The 17,363-nt window shown below is 43.8% G+C and overlaps 1 protein-coding gene across 2 annotated transcripts in view; it reads right to left on the bottom strand.

The window, feature by feature from the left end:
- Positions 1-17,363, bottom strand: part of POT1 (protection of telomeres 1) — a 151,458-nt gene that overhangs the window by 91,507 nt on the left and 42,588 nt on the right. For both annotated transcript variants that reach the window (XM_068276369.1, XM_068276370.1), the window contains one exon: positions 7,576-7,731. In XM_068276369.1, the coding sequence (XP_068132470.1) occupies positions 7,576-7,731 (156 nt within the window). The remainder of the gene's footprint in view (positions 1-7,575; positions 7,732-17,363) is intronic.

Genomic DNA, 17,363 nt, shown 5'->3' with positions numbered 1-17,363 from the left:
ACACAGACTCTTCCCCAGTCCTTGCATCCTCAACTTTTGCACCAGACTTTTGTGGGGAACAGTGTCAAAGGCCTTTGCAAAGTCCAAGTATATCACATCTACGGCATTCCTAATATCCATATTAGCATTGACTACCTCATAAAAGCTGAGCATGTTAGTCAAACAGGACCTGTCTTTAGTAAACCCATGTTGATGCTGAGAAATAGGATTATTTTCTAGTATGAAGTCATGTATAGTATCTCTTAGTAACCCCTCAAATAGTTTGCATACAACTGATGTTAAGCTTACAGGTCTATAATTTCCTGGATCTGATTTTTTGCCCTTCTTAAATAATGGGAAAACGTGGGCTGTACGCCAATCCACTGGGACTCTGCCAATTGAAAGAGAGTCACAAAAGATAAGATAAAGGGGTTTATCTATAAGTGAACTTAATTCCCTTAGGACCCGAGGATGCATGCCATCCGAGCCAGGTGCCTTGTCTATTTTTAATTTATTTAGTCTTGCCTTCGCTTCTTCCTGCGTTAAGTATTTAATATTACAGTTGGAAGATTGAGACTCTTCTGCATCTGTAATTTGCAACAGTGCTGTTTCTTTTCTGAAGACAGAAGCAAAGAAAACATTTAATAACTCTGCCTTACCTTGGTCATCCACCATTGAGTTCCCACCCTTATCCTTTAGGAGACCTATACAGTCAACCTTTCTTTTTTTAGTTAATGTACTTGTAAAACTTTTTTGGGTTAGATTTGATATCCCTAGCGATTTGTTTTTCAGCTTCAATCTTTGCCTGCCTAATTTCTTTTTTACAATTTTTATTGCACTCCTTATAATTGCTTAGTGCAGCCTCGGTCCCCTCCTGTTTTAAGACCTTATAGGCATTCTTTTTCCTCTTCATTTTATCTTTAACCTTTCTATTCATCCATAGAGGCCTTTTTTATTCCTAGGTATTTTGTTTCCATATGGGACATACATACTACAATATTGATTGAGTATAAGTTTAAAAGCTTGCCATTTCCCTTCATTGTCTTCCCCTTGTAGTACATTATCCCAGTTCACCAAACTTAGTGCCTGCCTAATTTGATTGAACTTTGCTTTTCTAAAATTCATAGTTTTAGTGGTCCCGCTGCCCCGTGGCCTATCAGTCACCAGATCAAACGTTATCATGTTGTGATCACTATTTCCCAAATGTTCTTGAACCTGCACATTTAGTGCTGCCAGAAATCTGCTGCTTTTACCAGAATGGGTAGCCTCAATACTCCAGTCAATGTCTGGAAAGTTGAAGTCGCCCATAATTATGACCTCATTTTTACTTGCAGCTTTTTCAATCTGCTGTAGTAATCGCAGTTCTGCAGCTTCATTAATAAGAGGTGGCCTGTAGCATACCCCAATAAGCAATTGGCAACTTTTATTTCCACCATGAATATTTACCCAAACGCACTCCACATCTTCACAATCTTCCTCCATCTCATCGTTGAGGACAGCTGTAAGAGAATTCTTAACAAAGAGACAAACCCCTCCACCTTTTTTCCCTGTTCTATCCTTCCTAAACACATTGTATCCTTTTAAATTAGCTATCCAGTCATGGCTTTCATCCATCCATGTCTCGGTAATTCCCACAATGTCATAGCCTTTGTCATTCAGAATGAACTCTAGTTCGTCTATTTCATTTACAAGGCTCCGAGCATTGGTTACCATGCACTTTATATTTTTACCACCACATTTACCAATTTTGTTTACATGAAATGGGCTATTTGAATTTTTACCAACCTCCTTAATCTTTACACTGTCCCCACCCCCCTCTCCACCCCCATAATGTTAGGTTCCCACTGTCTTTTTACCTCATCTTGTCTACGTATTGAGACTTTATCCTCCCGCCTCCCCCCCAGAGCCTAGTTTAAAATCTCCTCCAACCGTTTAGCCATCTTCTCCCCCAATGCAGCTGCACCCTCCCCATTAAGGTGCAACCCATCCCTGCTGTAGAACCTGTAGCCGACTGCAAAGTCTGCCCAGTTCTCCAGGAACTCAAACCCTTCCTTCCTACACCTATTTCTCAGCCACTTATTTAACTCCCTAAGCTCCCTCTGTCTCTCAGATGTAGCATGTGGCACTGGCAGTATTTCAGAAAACACCACCTTGGAGGTCCTTGCTTTAAGTTTATCTCCAAGTACCTGAAAATCATTTTTGAGGACCTTCCATCTCCCACTAACTTTGTCATTGGTGCCAATGTGTACCATGACAGCCGGGTCTTCCCCAGCCCCACCCAGTAATCTGTCAATTCAAGCACCCGGGAGGCAACAGACTGTACGGCATTCACGGTTTCTTCGACAGATTACCCTATCTGTGCGCCTAATAATTGAATCCCCTACTACCAGTACCTGTCTAGCCTTAGCTGCACTCCTATTCCCTTTCTCTTTGCAGCAGTCTGCCCCTTGGTTGCTAAGGAGCACATCCTGCTGCAGCATTGCTACTCCAGAATCCTCCTCCCCAATATTACGCAAACAAGCATACTTATTAGTGAGGGACAACTCGAGACTAGCCTCCCTGCCACTTTTTCCCCTACCCCTTCTAACTGTGACCCAACTAGCGGCTGCCTCTGCTTCTTGGTCCGGCTGTACTCCACCCACCTCATCTTCAACGGTTCCATCCAGTGTCTGTTTTTAACGCCTATGCCACTTGTGTCGAAGCCACTTAGTGAGCAAGCCACAGACTGAGCAAGCTCAGTACTAAGTCTTGAAGCTGACCAAATACCTCCTGTTGCAGCTAGTCCCTCCCCCTAGCTAATTGCCTGCTGCAAAGCAAACTAGAGGGAAAAGAAAAAAAATTGTACTTTTAAAAACTGACACTTGCTGCTTAATATCAGATGAACCACAATGCACAATCCACCAGATATCACAGTAGCAAAAAACAATATACAAACAGCAATGTAATATAATTAGTGCTCACAATTCCCAGCAGTGAAGTGAAGCAGCCCTCCACCAAATGTACACAAGGGTACATTAATAAGATACAAGGAGATAACTAAGAAACCAGGCAATAAATCGTCATAAAGTACATAGGGGGACAAAAGAGCACAGGTGATCCAGAGCCAAAAAGCATACTTAGAGGGCAAAGGAACGTTGTATGTGCAGCATCAGTGGAGGATAGACGAGAGAGGGTATTGCCCCTGTAGTCTATCCAAGGAGCCCAAGTTGTGAGAAAAGCCTCCTGCCTATCAGCCAGTCTAGGATTTATTTCTTCAGAGACCATCGTTGAACCGACTCTACTAATAACTGGCGTGAGGAAGAGGTACGTCGAGCGCCCGTTAGCTACAATATGTGTTTTAGCAGTGTTAGCTATATGTTGTATAAGCCTATGCTCTGGATGTTGGGAGTGCTGCTGGTTGTGGTTTAAATTCTCTTCGCTTACGGAATTATGAATATTCAGTACTTTAGAATTGTTCACATAAGTTACGGGGTTTTTGTGTCATCCGTGAACACGTTAACAGCGTATGTATGTATGGAAAGGTACCTGATATCTCCCAAACTAATGCTGTTATACTTGCGATTTGCGGCTACTGGATGTCCATTGCAGGAATCCTATGTGTCTGTGTACGTGTGTGTGTGTGTGTGTGTCCGTGTGTGTGTGTGTCCGTGTGTGTGTGTGTGTCCGTGTGTGTGCGTGTCCGTGTGTGCGTGTCCGTGTGTGCGTGTCCGTGTGTGCGTGTCCGTGTGTGTGTCCGTGTGTGTGTGTCCGTGTGTGTGTGTGTCCGTGTGTGTGTGTGTCCGTGTGTGTGTGTGTCCGTGTGTGTGTGTCCGTGTGTGCGTGTGTGTCCGTGTGTGTGTCCGTGTGTGTGTCCGTCCGTGTGTGTGTGTCCGTCCGTGTGTGTGTGTGTGTGTGTGTCCGTCCGTGTGTGTGTGTGTGTGTGTCCATGTGCGTGTGGGTCCGTGTGTGCGTAGCACTGTACTATAGAGGTAAAACAACTGTATTGTGTAAGCTTGCGGTCAGTAGTAGTTTTATGTATATTTATGTAATGTTGAATACCATCTGATCATCTAGATTCTAAAAGAAGAAGGCAAAACAAAAACTATATCATAAAGCTGAACATTCAGTAAATTAATTTACTTTTGAAGTTATACTGCAAACAGTGAATTGATAAATATCTTCACCATTTATAGTTAATAAAAGTGCACTAATGGTCTGGAGTTGCTATGCTGTATTTTTCCCAGGTAGTGTGTGTGTGTGTGATCAAGCTATATCTGTAAAAAGGGAATATAAAATGTACGGCAGGAACCTTTTTCCTTTAAAGAATATGCCGGTCAGAATGTGGAGTTGGTGCCATTTCATATAGTCAGGGGATTATTAAAGCACTGAAGAGAATGAAGACTGTCCAGTAACCTATAACAGTGAGCTAACCTTACCAATCCTACTATAATCAAGGGATATCTGAGTGGATGCAATAGAATCCCACATTTTTTAAACAAGCATGCTGTTAAGCACTGCATTATTGAATATGCCTGCAAGCTTGACTACTGGCCTCCTGTTATATTTGATTGCGGCTAACAATCAGAAGAAAAGCTGTTGACCTTTGCTATGCACGGAGGACAAACACTAGAATGTGAAGAAAAATAGAGGAGAGCTGTGCCGTTTCATGGGAAGCCTAAATATGTACAGAAATGTGGTAAATCCAGTCACTACATGCACTGAATAATACTAGATTCTCTGAATTCTACTCAAAGAACTTTATAAAGTCATAATTTTTGTTCTCATTGGGATAGATTTAGCAACAACTGGATACACTTTGGTACAGGATTTGGAGCTTGGAAAGGATTACAATTTTACACAAGACACTTCATGCATCTGTATGGAGGCACAAGAATCTGGAGTGGTGCGGTTAACGTAGCCATACTGCCTCAGTCAAGCACCTTCTAACTGCGTTTGCAATGGTTTTTGGCGTTCTGTAGGTGCATTTGGCAATTATGAAGTAGTTATATGTCTCTTTCATCACTTCTTTTGATTCTGAATGTTTCTATAAGTGCCTGTCGGCTCTACATGCCCATCAACGGCTTTGCAACTGTGCTTGCAATATGTCCATAAGGCCTTCAACTAAAATCCAGTGCAGGAGCTGAGCCGCACAGCTGCCTGTCAGATGGAGCATGTCATGGCTTTGCGTCTGATGAATGCCATAGAAGTGTCAAACAACTGCATACCTCCATATCACTTTAAAGTTCCTCTTTAAAAAAAATAGACAGTTGATGTCGTTTTAAAATAGACACAGAGGCATGTTCCTTGCACTCTGACATGCCTCTGTGTCCTCTCTGCACTGCTCTCTGTTCCCCCCTTCCCTCTGCTGTGTTCTCCTGTAAAATTGCCAACAAGCAGCTTGTTGGCATCCTAAAAGGGGATGTCTATTAGGCATCCCCCCACCTTTCTGCACACCTTTCCTGCTCCTCTCCGCCCTTCCCCGAGCAGTGTCTTGCCTCTCTCCACCCCTTGTTCACCCCTCTGTGTCAATGCACAGGTCTATGAGAGCTGCAGCATTGTGAACTCTGAGATAGTAGCCATCTTGAAAAAGACTTTCCAGCGACCCAGCAAACGAATGAAGCGACATGTGTCAGCGAGGAGCGGATTTTTGGACTCAGGGAGAAGACACAATTCAGGTAGTATGTTTTTTCTTCTTTCTGCCCTGGGTTCTTTTTAAAGCCACTCTCCAGATAAAAATGTTTTACTTTGCTTACTCCATAACCCTCCCTCTTGCAAGACAAAATTAAGAGCATGAAAAGCTAAAGAATATCTTAATTTAACTGAAAAAGTAGCGATCACATGGCTACATCTGCAACTTCACATAAACCTTCCCACAGCCTGTAGTCTGTCAGTTCCCTCGATATCCATCTGGTCCAATCCGCTGTGTTGCTGTGGAGGCGACAATACAGCTAGGTTATGGGTCACTACACGTGCGCTGTTCTGGGCCATGCACCTCCTCCCTCACACAACCGGCACCAGAAGCTCATACGCAAAACGCTCCCAGTCGCAAAACCACCATCATGGAGGCACACTGCCGTGCATGCACAATAGTCCGCTACTGAGCCAAGTTGAAGACTTTTTACTGGGGCTGACAGAAGCATGATGGAGTGGACTAGAAAGGCATCAAGGCACACAGACTGCACGGGGCTGGAGGAAGCCCCAGATAAGTAAAAATCCTTTTGTTTCCTTCATCTCAGGTACACTTTAAAGCGAACACAAAGTGAAAGGTATATGGTGGCTGCCATATTCATTTCCTTTTAAACAATATCAGTTGCCTGGTGTCGTGCTAATCTTTCATGCATCGGTAGTGTGCACCAAACACCTGAAACAAGCATACAGCTAATCCAGTCATACTTCAGTTCTGAAACATGTCTGCATGCTTGTTTATGGGCTATGAATAAGAGAATAAGAGTCAGAGGATCAGCAGGACAGACAGGCAATGTGCATTGTTTAAAAGGAAATACATATGGCAGACTCCATAGCCCTCTCACTTCAGGAGTACTTTTAATGTCCCTCTCCTTTGGTCTAATGGAGGATCAATGCCTTCCAAAACTGGAGGTGTGGCTGGAGTACAGCACATAACGACTTTTAACTTATTTCCAGCACTCAACCGTCAGCCTCTAGAAATATTATAGCTGCTAAGTATCTGTCAAATGTCCATAAATAAACAGAAAAATGACCATAGGTCATCTCCTCCTTTGTACTGAAACACCATACAAGGTCCAGAAGCTTTGGCATTCTGGGATATGAATTAAAATGGTTGTAACTACTTTAGTGGCTGGGTGCTGAGGACAGGCATCAATATATTTTTTCTTTTAATACTGGAATTATCTGATTTACATTTTACGGTATTTTCGCAGTATATTTCACTTGAGAAAAAGCAGGAGATTTAGTACCATAAACATTTTGCAATCCTCTACAGCATGTGTGTCGAGTGCAAGTCATACTGTGTGACTGAGCATGTGTTGATAGTTCTGTATAGAGAGAATATTGGCCTGGCAAGGCATGTGTAGTTAGCATAACCCAATTATGTCATCATTGTTCATGCTCTGCCAGCATGATGGTTGCGTTACAGAGCAGGCGAAGCATGCACAATACAATCCGAGCTTACATGAAGCCACCTGGAGCAGTGAGCATTACATTAAATGGGGCCAAAAACAGCTGCATATCCATAGGTTTACATAAATTGTGGCTTATACAACCTGGGGACAATCTGCCAAGTATTTAAAAAACAATATCTTGAAGGAAGATTTCCAAACTGTGGAAAGATCAGATGAGCTGAGCAAAACACAACACATACCTGGTTGCGAAAGGGCTATAAAGATGTGACAGAAAACAAAGTATGTAGAATAAAGGTGCCTACTAATGATACAATCTTGACTGTACAATCTTACTACTTCTATCTAATATGAGGGACTACTTAATGCATCCATTTAAACTATTCACTCAGTTTTCACCTTCTACTATACAGATTTGGAAAGATTGCATAGTAAGTGGACACTAGGATTTAAAATAGTATTTCAATGCAAAATGAAAATATGCTTTATCATGACAGACGTGCAGAACGGATATGGTTACCTTCAGAGATTTGGCAGTTTCCACATGGTTATCATAAACCAAAATGTCTACAATCAGGTTTTGAAGTCGACTGATAAAATCTAAATCCCCTTCTAAAGTCTCGTCTTCTACAAAAACCTTACATGGTGGAAAAGCACATTTGGAACCATCCCACACCTGCACATGAAAAAACAGGAAGGTTAAATCCTTGGTAATCAGAAGTTGAAAATACATTGGTTGATTTATTTAACACCAACAGATTTATAAACCTGAGATAAATAATTATAGCATAACTAACCCTGAGGTTTTCGGAGGAAATGAAAAGGAGTTATTAATAACATACGATAAATAGATGCATTTAATGTACCCCTGAACTGGGTAGTGCTGAACATACTTATGCTTGTGTTTTATCTGTGGTGCTGTGACAGGTCATAGCACCATTCTCACCCTCCAGCGCCCCCTGTGGGCCCCACTCTGCTCACCCGTAATATTTGACTGAGCAGAATGTCGATTACGGGTGAGAAAGTAGTGGCAGTTCCCACTCCTCTCTGCCCTTCCTTAGGAACGGTCCCTCCCCTTGCCACTTATGGTTCCCAATATGCTGTACTGCACACAGCGTGCAGGGGAGCAGCGACGTGTGGTGTGCAGTACAGCATATTGGGAACCACAATTGATGAGTCCTTAAGGACACGCTTAATATATATAGAAAGGACCATAGAAAAAAAAATCTCTCTTTTTAGCTTTGGACCTGATGCCAGATTGTACATGTGGCCCTTATACTGTATATGTGGCATATGGCTGGGATCAGCTTTGTGGTATACAGCTTAAGATACTGACTCTATTGGGTTGTCTCTAACAGCATAATGTCATATGTGGCCTTTATGTGGATAGGGTATGCTTATTATGGCATATATGTGGTTAACTGACTATTGCCAGTGGGATATTGGGGTAGCGATTGCTGTTTGCCTGGCTAGTACGCTGGGCATCTGTAGTGGTTTGCCTGAAGCTTCACTTCCGGTATTCAGCTGACGCCACATCCGGCTTGCGTTCCAGCGTGGTTATGAGAAGATGCTGGACGCAGCCGCCTGTTCCACTTCCCACCCAGTTTCCAGACATGCGCGGTGCCCTTCTATAGACCCCGGGGTTGAATATTTAGATGGCCTGTCACCATTACCCCATGCACTCCCATCATCGCAGCATGTCATATTTGATTTACGCTATGTCAGCCATTGGGATTGTAAGTATTATGGCCTATATTTATTTCACTATTGATTTAGGCATACATTATTCCATTTTACTGTTGACTATGTTCTGTGCATGTGTTGTTTAGATTGGTGATAGACCTCTCGGGGAATTAAAATCCGCTCACTGAAGATACAGGGTGTCTGCCCTATTTTTGTATTTATGATTACATGTACAGTAATAGAGTCCATGCTGTCGATCCTTTTGAAGGTAGTGGCTTATGGATGTGGCTATGGTAGCTATAGTGGCCCTCTGCTATAGATACATTAGATATATACATTATTTTTCAAGGTGCAGCTGTTCTTTGTGCATTATGATTGTGGTGTGGCTGCTGTATGTTTTGTTACACCTAGCCATTTGATACCCATCGTCTATTTGGTCATTTGATACCCATTGTCTATTTGATTAGTTTCAGCTGCATTGATAGGCTGTATTATGATGTACATGCATGCGCCTAGAGTTGTGGCCCTGATCAGGGTCGGTTTGGGACACCAAGGAAGTTTCAGCCTGGGCCCCCCCCCCCCCAATTATACTAAAACGAGTCCTTAAGGACAGACAGAGAGGAGTGGGAACTGCCACCTTCTCCAGGCCTAAAATCGATGTTCTGCTCAGTCAAAAATTACGGCCGAGCAGAGTGGGTGCCACAGAGGGTGCTGGAGGGTGAGAATGGTGCTGTTACATATGTCACAGCAGCACCACAGATAAAACACAATTATAAGTATGTTCAGCACTACACAGTTAAGGGGAACTTTTATAACAGTAGAATTAAGAGCAATACAATTTAAACTGAAACAAGGTTACAAAAAGAATTGGTTTCCAACAAACGAGCATATTTTGCATTGTTACCGCTAACTGCAAGTAGTAAAGGAGTTATTTAGCTACATATCTTATTTTCTGCATTAGGCATATTAGAGCCAAAACCTGTAATGGAATGAGAAAAGAGACTCGCTTGCAGGACATTTTGTTTCAGCGTTTTCATCTATATTGTAGCACATATGGTATCAAAGATTACCCACTGTGCTAAGATCTCACATCAGAAGCCGTAAAAAGGTACAGTAATAGTATGCGTGACATATTGCAGCATAGCAGACAGACTTTACAGAAGCATTCTTAGTACTATAGAGAATTCAGTGTCTGCATAATTCCTTCTAGCAACAAACCTTTTAAAATTAACACTATTACACCTTGATCCAAACCGAATTTTCTACAGTTCTGTTACAGAACATCATTAGTTGCCCCCCCTCCCTGCGCCTGTGTGTTGCCGCTGCTCCCCCCTCCTGCACTGCGACCCCCCTCCTGCCCCTAAAAACAGTCCTGGGCAGATCCCAGGGCTGCTGGGCCCCCTCAGGCTTCTCCCCCCATGGGCCACAGCTGCATCCATTGCAGGGGAGATTGTTCATTTGATTAGCTCAATTCATAGTTGCACACAGTTTGTATTACATTTCATTTATATGAAGGGTTTTACAGAGAATGACCTGTGAACTGTACAAGTTGTATATCATATCTCATTTTGAGACTATTTGTATTTAAAATTTAAAGAACACCCTCTGTTACAGAGTGCAGATAAGATTGCCATTCCAGCTACACTACAATGATGAAAAAGGTACATGCATCATCCAAAGCATTGGTTTGTGACTACATTAATATCACCTATTCTATACTCTGTAGGTGCATCTTATGCTACCAAAACAGCTCTGTTCCCTCAAGGCATGGACACCACAAGGAATGAGAAGGGTATACATGAAAAAAGGTGCCTGGAGATAAGGGCACAGGGGATTGCCGCTAGTAGTATATTGCTAAAATGAGCAATATTCTACTGCTGGATTCCGATAGTACAGTATTCGTAATCTTTACTGACATTTTACTATGGCTAATCCTAACCCCACTCTAAGGGCTGGTTCACACGGGCGTCTGCTGAGCTTTTGCTTGGCATTGCGTTCAAACGACAGCGTTTAAAAGCTAGCTTTTGAAGGCTTTTGAAAAGCGTTCAAGGCTAGCAGTTCTGGTCTCTGCTATTGTTTCCTCGCGTTTACTGCCTCTGAAAGCAGCATGTTGCTTTTGAGACTAGACGCAACGCTGGGATCTACTGCCAGGCTTTCATGAAAGCCTGCAAAAGCCAGCTCTAAACGCTCCCATTCACTTGCATGGGATGGCAGTAGATCCCAAAAAACGCTGCGTCTGAAACGCTGCGTTAAACGCCACAAAAACGCCCGTCTGAACCAGCCCTAACACAGAACCTTCCACTGCCAATGCCTAACCACCACCCTCCCTCCCCCGGTGATGCTTAACCCTAAGACCCACTCCCCCCTTGGTGCCTAACCCCCCCCCCCCCACCACTGCTCCGTGGAGCCACTGACTTGCATTGCTGCATAATCCATGCGGTAAGCACGAGTAATGCGGCTACATGCTGCAGACTTTGCGCAAGGAGTGCAGTTCAGGTCTTTATAGACTTGCATGGTCCTTGCGGCAACACAGTGACCTAGTGTAAAAGGGTCCTGGAAACTCCTGCTGTAAAAAGATAACCAATGCTATTTATTTCACCGGTCCCTGTTTTTAATGTAGAGGATACAAAACAATAACATTTGTGAAGCACTTTTCTTCCATAGGACTCAAAGCACATGATCAGTGAATGTGAAAACCAAACACCACTAAAATATTTGTTTGTTAAACATTAATCTGAGAAAATGATGCAGTGATAAGCAGTTAGACTGCGTTCGCTGCTTCAACAGCCTGTACTCCTCAGGAAGATTTTGCATTACATTTTAGAACATGTACAGTTCAGAAGCAAAAGCATCAGTTAGGTCCATAACAGATGGGAAATAAGGTTTGGTTCGCATTCAGCAGGCCAATTCATCTCCAAGTTATTAAATGGGATTCAGGTCTGGCACCTTAGCTTTAGTTTTACTGCACAAGGGAACCATCATGCCAAAACAGAAACGTTTTGTTTTGTTTTTTAGTAAGACTGTCATTTATTGGCATAGCATACAGAGTTTCTTTTAGGCAGGGAACACACTTGACTGTTTTCGTACGCGTTTTCTGCACAGAAAAACTGAGAACTCATGTTAATCAATGTGCTAGTACACACTTGCTGTGTTGTTCGTGCGCAGAAAAAAAACTGACATTCTGCATCCTAATTCTGCAGATTTTGGCAGTTTTCTGTATCAATTACATCAGCTGCTGTGAAAAAACGCGCGCGTTGTCCTGCATGGAAACACACTTAGTGTGCAGAAAAAGTATGCAGAAAAACGCGCGCGGAAAACTGAAAGTCAAGTGTGTTCCCTGCCTCACTGAAATTAATGTATGGAGGTAGATTTTACTTTCATGGTATTTCCCAGCGTTATTTGTTTGGCATTGGTTTGCTAGACTGCCAGATTGTGAAGCAGGTTCATTACTCAAGAGTAAAATATTTCTACAACTCAGAGTCTATTTTGCAGCTACTCAATATCACAGCAGCTTAGCATTGCACTTGGTGATCTCTGGCATGGCCGGCGCTGGCTCAAAAGGGCTCACAGATTACCTCCCGACTAACTTTTGCCACCTGCATTTGTACTGTATGCTCTATCCGTGGCTGTCACACGTGGTAGCTCCGACCCCCCCCCCCTCCACCCCCCACCCCCGTTGTTGCCGTGGGTGAAGATTCTAGCAATCTTCTGCCTGTCATGCTGCTCATCTGTGAGTGCGCACTCAAGTGACAGAAAGGAGGCAGCAGCCAGAAAGGTAATGAAGCTGCACATCGGGAATCAGGAGAATTTAACAACGGTGCTGTGTGATGCCATAATGTATAGGTGTTTAGGGCTAAGCAGCAACAGCCAGCAGGGATGATCCATCTATGCCAGCTATCCAATTCCTGATCCTAGTAGACTAGTTGGATAATTGCATGATGTATGTGACTTTGGGGGGGGGGGGGGAAGAGTGTGTGTCCTGTCCTATTATAAAGTAATAAAGTAATGTAAGAAGAGGGAGTTTATTTGTGTCCTATTACAAAACAATGTAGGGTAAGATGGGGGAGGGGGGCACCTACTGTTGTGAGACTTACGGTACCATAAAATGCAGGAAGAGTATGAGGCTAGGACTGTGTGTCCTCTATTATAATGGAATGTGGGGGTGGGGTGGAATGGAGGGGGGGGGGGATGGAATGGAGGGAGGTGAATCTTAATTTGGGTGCCAGAGGCACAGTGGTAATTTTAAAGTGCCTCAGGCGCTAATGTAAATAGCCGTGATTAGCAGATACAAGTGGTAATTTGGGCGCTGGAAATGCCCAATAAAATAGCAGGCGCCGGGGTCACCTATTTTATTGCTACTGGGAGAGCAGCAATTGACCCCAATAACGGAGAGGTGGAGACCATCACTTCCCATTAACAAGGAGCAGTGGGCAGCGTGAATGGCGGTTGAGGCCAGGACCCCCACCTGATTGGTGTATTTCTCTGCAAAGTCGTCTGGGACTTCCTGATGATACAAGCTGCAGTGGTACCAGGGAACAGCGTGTTCATAAAAGCAGCAAGAGAGGTATGTATTTGAGACACTGGGGGCATCCTGATAAGTGGCAGCTGCATGTATGTGTTTAGGATACGCAGATACCAGGGATGCGGAGTACATGCAGACACATAGACATTGGAGCACAGGGGGAAACGCAGACACTGGGACAAAGGGATAGCAGACACTGGGACAACGGGGATTGACGACATTGGACATGGAGGAAACAGGGGACAGAGCACAGGGCATTGGACACCAGGACACAGGTGGACAGAGAACATGGAGACAGAGGAAAGGGGAAAGAGGACACGGAGACAACAAGGACACAGGGAAGCAAAGGACACAGGGAGTACAAAGGACAGAGAGGGACATAGGAGAGAACATAGGGGGGCACAAGAGGTTCAAGGAAAGCACATTACAGTAAGAGTGATTAAGATGTGGAATGCATTGCCACAGGAAGTAGTTATGGCAAATTCTATACCTGCATTTAAAGGGGGCCTAGATGCTTTCCTTGCGTTGAAAGACATCCATGGCTACAATCACTAGGTAATGCCTAATGATGTTGATCCAGGGATTTTATCTGATTGCCATCTGGAGTCGGGAAGGAATTTTTTTCCCTTTGGGGGCTAATTGGACCATGCCTTGTAAGGGTTTTTCACCTTCCTCTGGATCAACAGGGATATGTGAGGGAGCAGGCTGGTGTTGTACTTCGTTCTCTGGTTGAACTTGACAAAGCTGTGATACCTGTCTGGTTTATATAAAGGACATTTTGTTTTAAATTAGCTCCATTTGGTGATATATAAACAATTTCTGTTAGAAGAAGGCCACATGATGTGTACGTGCTCAGGGACACTTGCTACTCTTGAACATGTCCTAATAGTAGATTTACTGTTATTTTGCAATGTCCTAGCTTCCTTGACTTTTAGTGGAAAAGGGGCCCCACGGACAGATTTAGACAAGTGATGTGTTGTCCAGACTGAACCACTTCCCCTTGTGACCTTAAACAGAAGGTTGAGTAAGAGAACAGTGGGTGGTGAAACTCATTATAATATGGGTGGAGAGTTCTAAGAATTAAATGTTAACTGCTTCATGTCTGCACTGATTACTGAACTGTGATTGGTTTTTGTAACACTGATGGACATCCTGAACTGCCCAGGGAGTGTATATTTTTGCATACTTGTAACCCTATAAAATCGGCTGTGTGCTAATGATCTGTAGCATTACTCTGATGATGCCTGTATCAACGGCCCTTGATGCATGAATAAATGTGTTGTCTATTTGACGAGGTGTGTCCGAGTCTTCCCTGTCCTTAAACATCTTGGACAGTTTTGGTGGAGAAACGCGGGCAATGAACGATTGACTTTGTGGCACACCTCTGGAGGGACCCTGGACATCTTGAGGAGCGGAACCTTGGAGAAACAGCCGTGGAGAGGTCCAGATATCAAATCCTTAAACAGCGCTGTACCAGGTGAGACTTGATCACCTACTTGATATTTGCACCTCCCTGCTGGTTGCAACCCTACTCCGCTCAGCAGGGTTTCCGTGAGGATCTCCCATGACAACGGTCTCCTGATATGTGGTATGTCATCTTCTATTTCTTACTCTGTACCCTGTATGCATACCGTCTCTTTCTTCTGATTAACTTGGTGCTTGAGATTTAACATGTGTTATTCATGCCGTCTGTCTGCTGTGATTAACTTAGTGCATGGAATCTGACTTAGTTGCTATTGTATGGAGTATAGTGTTGTGTGAGTAACTAGAATTCATTACAATAGTATATGATATGTGGATTCATGCTGAGTAATGTCATATTTCTGAAGAGAACATTCTATGTGGTATCCGGAGTATTGGGAGTCGACGGTGGAGAGCCAATCTAGATTATAAACTCTGTGAGTCAGCATACTATTGTGTGCATAGCCCTGTGGTGCTGCAACACACAGTTATCACACAGGATACACACTGTGGAGAAAGTTTTCAGAAGGAAACCACAGGTTGAAAATCTATAGACCGTGGTCATAATTCATAGACAGAGGGGAGATTCGCTTCTTTCAAAGCAGAGAACTTGTAGGCTGGCTCTCCCCTGAGACAACATAACGTTGGATGGGATACTTGTAGCAGGGAGATTGAACATATGTTTAAACTTATGGTGATGTGTAATGGTGTTTTATTGTCTGCAAGGTACCTAGTGTGTGCAGCTCAGAGATAACTGTATTTGACTAAGTGTTCTCTTATATGTGTAGGCAACTGTTTTCTCCTTCCCAACAAACACCAAGGTGGAATACACATTAAATTACGTCACACTACATAAAGTATAGTGGGGCTCATCGGGGGGGCCTACTTAATTGGCGTGTGGAAGGGAGAAAACTAAACTTGCCTGAACTATGCTGTTTTTGTACTAACCTCTACAAACACTTTAGAGTGTGCCCAGAGTGTCTCATATCATTGGAAAAAGTACCCAGTATAGTTGAATATTTGATCAGGAGGAGAGTGACCTGCGGCACCCCCAATATCTCTCTAGACAGATACAGGCCAATTGTAATAAGGCCCTATGTGCCACGCCTCCCAGGTAGCACTCAATTCCCCTTATAGTCAACACCCTGGGAGTGTGCAGAATTGGGTCTTGAATACCAGACAAAGCCTGAAATAGTCGCTCAGCATTATATTTTTCTGTCAAAATTAGTCGCCCCCTGGGACCTCCCAATCCCTCAACTATTAAGAGAGGGTGGGGCAGGGACTAGACAACTCAGAATAATCAGACAATTCTGAGGATCTGGAATTAATTATCCAATCCCTCAGTTAGTGGAGAGGTTGGATCCACTACCTGAGGGTTCTAAGTGTTCAGATGACTCTGATGGCTTACATATCTGAGACAGTATAGCCTGTGCACACCCCTGGATGAGTGAGGGAGTGACCGCATGCTCAAAAGGTCTTATCCTGATCAAATAAATGTAAATTTCTCATAGGGTGCTGTTATTTGCCCTGAGAGGGATTGTGAGACACTGATTTATTGGCTCATTGCTACAGTTAACAGTATAATCATTCTGATAGTCTAGTGGTGTTATATCTGGTGGAAGAATTTGTGTTGTCCTGATTTGGCTGATATATATGAGACTCAAGCTGCCTTAGAGGAGGCTTTGAGGTTTGGCTTTGAGGTTTGTCCACCGGGGGAGGAGCTTCCCGACCACGAGAGAGAAGTCTCCGCTCAGCCAGATCCAATTCATTGCCGATCAATAGATTACTGGATGTTACAGGGATTGTGATGCACACCAGACCACTGCCTGCTAGACACAATTGAGCGACCAGGTGAGCAGTGCAGCCGAACCTGGGGTTTTGCTGCTCCCCGGGCCACTCAAACAGACAGGTGGGTGCTCTGTGAGTCCTCACTGGTACTGGTGTCTTGCGGGCCAGTCAGGCAGCAAGGTGGAAGCTTTGTAAGCTCTCACTGGGGCTGGAGGATCTAAGTGGGGCATTGCAGACTTTTGTGACTGTAGTCGGGACTTCACAGGGATTGTGATGCACACCAGACCACTGCCTGCTGGACATAATTGGGCGACCAGGTGAGCAGTGCAGCCGAACTTAGGGTTTTGCTGCTCCCCAGGCCACTCAAGCAGACAAGTGAGCCTTTGTGAAACCTCACTGGTACTGGTGTCTTGCAGGCTAACCAGGCAGCACAGTGAGAGCTTTATAAGCTTTCACTGTAGCTGAAGGGGTCTAAGTGAGGCATCGCAAGCTATTGTGAAAGTCACTAGAAGATTGGCGGGATTGGCTGACCCTTGTGTCAATAAGTGTATTGCACAGAAGCAACACAGAGAGTGTTGCTTGAGTTGCTCCCATTCGAAACCAGAGGATTGGCCACCTTTGGTGTGAGAATTGCGTGGAATTCAGGGTGAACACATAGTCTTTATTATGAGGAACTTAATTTCCCGGAAACGAGAGTCAAATCGTGGAGAGCCACAGTATTTGACCCCTCGAGAGGAAATGTCTGATAAATATGGACTATGGGTGTCACGATATTTAGAGGAATGGGAATGGTGGACGAACCACAAGTTTGCTAAAAAGGGTACCTTTAAGCCACAAATTTGGGAAAATCTGTG

Source organism: Hyperolius riggenbachi, chromosome 3 (assembly GCF_040937935.1).
Source record: "Hyperolius riggenbachi isolate aHypRig1 chromosome 3, aHypRig1.pri, whole genome shotgun sequence".
In the NCBI taxonomy this organism is placed as follows: domain Eukaryota; kingdom Metazoa; phylum Chordata; class Amphibia; order Anura; family Hyperoliidae; genus Hyperolius; species Hyperolius riggenbachi.
The sequence above is the reverse complement of the archived record's forward strand: the minus strand, read 5'-3'. Positions and strand labels throughout refer to the sequence as shown.